A 4,905-nucleotide genomic window follows, 5' to 3' on the forward strand; every position below is an offset into this window, starting at 1 on the left:
TCCCCTGCTCAAATAATGTATTTGAAACTAAATGTGCTATCGCACGAGAGACGTTTGCCTTTGCATCTTCCACAGAGATCCTGACGGTGAGGTTTCTTGGGATCGACATGGCGTAGCTTCACAGGGCAAGTGCACCGTTTCTGCTTGCAGCTCTGCAACAGACAGGCGATCGTTGAGGGAACGTTTACAGAACTGGCAACTGCTAATGATACTGTATATTCCAAGTATCAACATCCATCTTGTGGCTGTCTTGTGTGCTTGGAGATGCTATTAGAATATAGAACTAAGGCCTTCACGGTCGGATCAAAGCCCTTTGTATAGACCCATACTAAGCCCTTGAAGTTTAGACAATTGTACAAATCTAGACATAATGAGCATGAAGAGAATCTCTTGAACTAGGGTCCAACAATTCCGCCCAAAGCTAGTTTACAAGGAATCCATTCTCTATTTGTTCACACATGGCAGGCCCAAGTACTTTTCCTATATGGACAAGTATCAATATATTAACCTCCCAAGAGTTGCCCCCCAGTTAGCAGACAGAATAGTACAGAGGATGCTAACTATGGCATCTCAACTGAATTCATTCTAAACTGCTATGTTGACAGAAATGTAATATGTCTCTAGATAAGAGGCTGAACAGATTCAACCATTCCAAGTTTAAGGTAGTTCGCCTCCCCCTTCCAAACATGTTTGAATTTGGGAGCCAGCATGGTGTAGTGGTTAAGAGCAGTGGTTTGGAGCGGTGGAGTCTAACCTGGAGAACTGGGTTTGATTCCCCACTCCTCCAAATGAGCAGCGGAGGCTAATCTGGTGAACCGGGTTGGTTTCCCCACTCCTACTAATGAAACCAGCTGTGTGACCTTGGGCTAGTCACAGCTCTCTTAGAGCTCAGCCCCACCTACCTCACAGGGTGTCTGTTGTGGGGAGGGGAAAGGTGATTGTAAGCCGGGTTGATTCTTCCTTAAGTGGTAGAGAAAGTTGGCATATAAAAACCAACTCTTTTTCTTCTAATTTTTCATATTGAAGTTAAAGCTTCAAATGGTAGACTGTTTAAAGCTGTGTTCTATAATAGAACTCCTCTCCCATATTGATGTAGAACAAAGATTTTGCTATATTAAGACTGATGCCAATCAGGATCCCGACTTTAAACACACTAGGCTTGATACAGGGGTGACCTGGCTCCACGAAGCTTTCTGGATAATCCTGAGCCACTCTCATAGCTGAACTTAACAGGATTCTTTGAAAATACCAAGGAATGAACCACATCTATACTACCTTGAGCTTCTTGGAGGCAATACAGAACAGACTAATAGCAAAACCAACACTGAAATGGTAGGGGGAAATTTGCCATTTTGCCTGTTTGTACCCTCTTGGAGCAATCAAAGTTTAGGATAGTAAGTTAGTGTTAACCAATACTAGTTAAAGCATAAATACAAAGAGTAATAACTGGCCTGCTATACATCAACTGGAACAGATGGCTGCTCAGCAACAGCCGACCAAGTAGAATATTGCTTCTAGGTAAAGGTAGTCCCCTGTGCAAGTTTCGGGTCATTACTGACCCAAGGGGTGATGTCACATCCTGACGTTTACTAGGCAGACTATGTTTATGGGGTGGCTTGCCATTGCATTCCCCAGTCATCTACACTTTACCCCCAGCAAGCTGGGTACTCATTTTATCAACCTTGGAAAGATAACCTTGAGCCAGCTATCTGAAACCGACTTCTGTCGGGATCGAACTCAAGTCATGAGCAGAGCTTTTGACTGCAGTCCTGCAGTTTACCACTCTGCACCCTGGGGCTCTTATACTGCTTCTGAGTTTCTATATACGAAGGGCTTGTATTATGTATGAATGGGGCACATGTATCCAAGTAGAAGGAGTAAATCAGGGCTGGCTTTGAGTCAAGCCAGGTGTCTGAAGAATTTTGCCTTAGATAGCCTTCTAGGCATCAGTGCTTACTTGGCAGGTGATATCCTCCACACGGTAGGGATTGTATGACTTCTGGCAAGTTCGACAGAACTGCCGAAAATAAACCTGTGGATAAAGAGTGAACAATTGATGAAGGAAACGCTTCACCAGGATGCCACATAAGTCTGCCTCCCCCACCAAGCCCCACATGTACCTTGTTAGTGCCCTGTACACACCACACATAAGCACTCTCCCAGCGGATGTTGCATTCCTTGCAGTGGTAGTAGCCGTATTTCTGCTCTAGGAACTAGACAGCACAGAAATTACACAGCATCACAATAGTAATATATTATACAATAGTAACAGTATTATACTATGCACTGTAATTTGTCGTACTTATGCTTTGTATTTTGTTAGAGCACAGAAATTAAAGTAATTAAAGGACAGGCTTGGACGGGGGGAACCACTTTGATACACCAGTATGTTTTCAAGAATTGCCCTGCGCATGCTTAAAACAATGCTACTGCTAGCAGTGCAGGTCTGGAGAACAAGAACCAGTCAATGGAGAGGCATTTTGGAGAACACAGAGTCAGATTCCCTCCCCCCGCCCCGAGAAACATCACTCTTCCAACCAAAGCCCCACTACCGTCTGTTAAAAGCAGAAGTAGCCAGCCTCTTCCCTATGGCATCTCTCGCCCCTGTTCCCCCTACTCTTAAAGGCAGCCACAGTTGCCCAAGAGGCCGCTGACAGGGCAGCCCGGGCAAAACAGCTTTTTCTATTGCCTTCGCTCTCATGAGGAATAGTCTGATCAATATTGGATCACCTGACAATTACCAGAAAGCACCTGCTTGAGCCCCATATGGCCAAAAGCAGAGGATGCAGCTTCATATTCAGATGCTCATGCTTCAGGTCAAAGAAACTGAATTAAGTGACCCCAGAAATCTTCTCTGTTTATCATGTTCAGGATCTAGGCAAAATTATAACAGTTCTTGAATAGCCGGGCACCTGAGTCCTTTACTATATACATATGCAATTAACAATTTGTGAGAAAGAGTTAATTACTCCTATTAGCCTGAAACATCCACTGAGGTTGCCCCACTGTGACTGGAAGAGCTGCTGTTAGGATTTGCCTCCTTCTGGGCTGCCTCTGATTGAAAGGAAATGCCAAATTATCTGCTCCATCAGGTGTGACTGGGTAAGAGTATCTAGGCTTGCTTATACCTGGTAAGGCAACCCCCTCCCCAAATAATACTCAGCACACATCTACACCTGACATACATCTTTGCTTTTTCAGAAAATGAACCAACCCTCTGGCAATTACTGTTATTTGGATTTCTTTCCTCACCGCAGAAATGGGACGGCTGTCTGCCAAGGTGAAGCAGCCACACCTTTCTCTGCAGAACCTGCAACCTCTGGAGGGTATAGTGATTGGAGCATAGGCCTGGAATCTGGGCGGCCCAGGTTCAAATCCCCCCTCTGCCATTGAAGCTTGTTGGGTGACCCTGGGCCAGTTGCACACACACAGCCTGGCCTACCTCACAAGGTTGTCATGAGGATAAAATGGAAAGGAGAATGAAGTTAAGCCCCTTGATATCCCCATTAGGGAGAAAGGAAGGGCTTCAATGAAAAAAGTAAACACAGTTATTGGTGTTATTGTTAGGGTTGGCAGCTCCGGGATGGAAAATACCTGGAGATTTTTGGGGTGGAGCCTGAGGAGGGCAGGGTTTGGGGAGGGACTTCAATGCCATGGAGTCCAATTGCCAAAGCAGCCATATTCTCCAGGTGAAGTGATCATTATCAGATGGAGATCAATTGTAATAGCAGATCTCCAGCTAGTACCTGGAGGTTGGCAACCCTAGTTACTGGAAAAATAGAGACGATTGCAACTGTGGACACCCTATGAATCACAGCTTAATCGTAAAAGGGAATGTTTCGGTGTACTAAAAGGATTATGCTTGCCAACCTCCAGGTCCTAGCTGGAGATCTCCTGCTATTACAACTGATCTCCAGCCGGCAGAGATCAGCTCCCCTGGAGAAAACGGCCGCGTTGGCCATTGGCCTCGATGGCACTGAAGTCCCTCCCCAAACCGCGCCCTCCAAAGCCTCCCGCCGGTGGCGAAGAGGGACCTGGCCCCCCTCCAAAGGCCGCCCCTTCCCAGCTCGGGGTCGGCGCTGGCGCTCGACTCCTTCCGCCGCGCGAGCGACCCACCTGGAAGCGCACGCGGGTCTTGCTCTGCTCCGCCTCCTCCCGCGCCGACGGCGGCAGCGGGTCCTGCGGCCCTTTGCCCGTCGCGGCCTCGCCCTTCTCCTCCCGGGGCGCCTCCTGCCCGTCGGGGCGCGGCGGCCCCTCGCTGCCCTCCGCTTTGGGGGCCGGGCGCTGCTCCTGCGGCTCGGCGGGGCCCCCCGACGGCTTCTCCCAGCTGGCGCGGGCGGCGGCGGCGGCGGCGGCGCCCTCCTTGTCGGCGGCTTCCCGGGGGGGCTTTGCCGCCGCCGCCGCCGCCGCCTCCTCGGGGGTCTCGGGCTCCTCCAGGAAGGTGGTGAGGCGGCGGGAGGCCACGGGCGAGTAGACGGCGAGGGTGCGCGGGAAGCGGACGCTGCGCGCGGCCACGTGGCTGACCGGGCTGCCCAGCTCTTGCTCGGGCGGCGCGCCCCGACGGCGCAGCAGCGGCCGCGGCCCCAGCGAGCACTGCACCGAGGCGTCCTGGCGCGGGTTCACCTGCACGCCCATCTCCTTGGTGTTGGCCCTGCGCAGCCGCGGCGTCAGGTGGGGGTTCACCTGCGACAGGATGGCCTTCAGCTGCGCCCGCTGGTAGTTGTCGAAGTACTCGGCCGCCGCCGCCGCCGCCACCGCCGCGCTCTCGCCGTAGCCGGAGAAGTAGCTGCCCCGCTGCCGCCAGGGGCCCGGCCCCTTCCCCTTGGGCGGCGGGTAGCGGTAGGAGTACGGGTTGTAGGAGGGGTACACGTAGCTCTCCATGGCCTCCTCCACCGACGTGGCCAT

At 51.2% G+C, this 4,905-nt stretch overlaps 1 protein-coding gene across 1 annotated transcript; it reads right to left on the reverse strand.

Annotated features, from left to right (window-relative positions):
• On the reverse strand, window positions 1-4,905 carry ZAR1 (zygote arrest 1). The gene is made up of 4 exons (XM_056855633.1): window positions 4,117-4,905; window positions 2,121-2,213; window positions 1,958-2,032; window positions 1-152 (listed from the first exon to the last, which is right to left on the reverse strand). The coding sequence occupies exons 1-4, from the start codon at window positions 4,903-4,905 to the stop codon at window positions 9-11; spliced, it is 1,101 nt and encodes a 366-aa protein (XP_056711611.1). The 3' UTR covers window positions 1-8.

Source organism: Euleptes europaea, chromosome 9 (assembly GCF_029931775.1).
Source record: "Euleptes europaea isolate rEulEur1 chromosome 9, rEulEur1.hap1, whole genome shotgun sequence".
In the NCBI taxonomy this organism is placed as follows: domain Eukaryota; kingdom Metazoa; phylum Chordata; class Lepidosauria; order Squamata; family Sphaerodactylidae; genus Euleptes; species Euleptes europaea.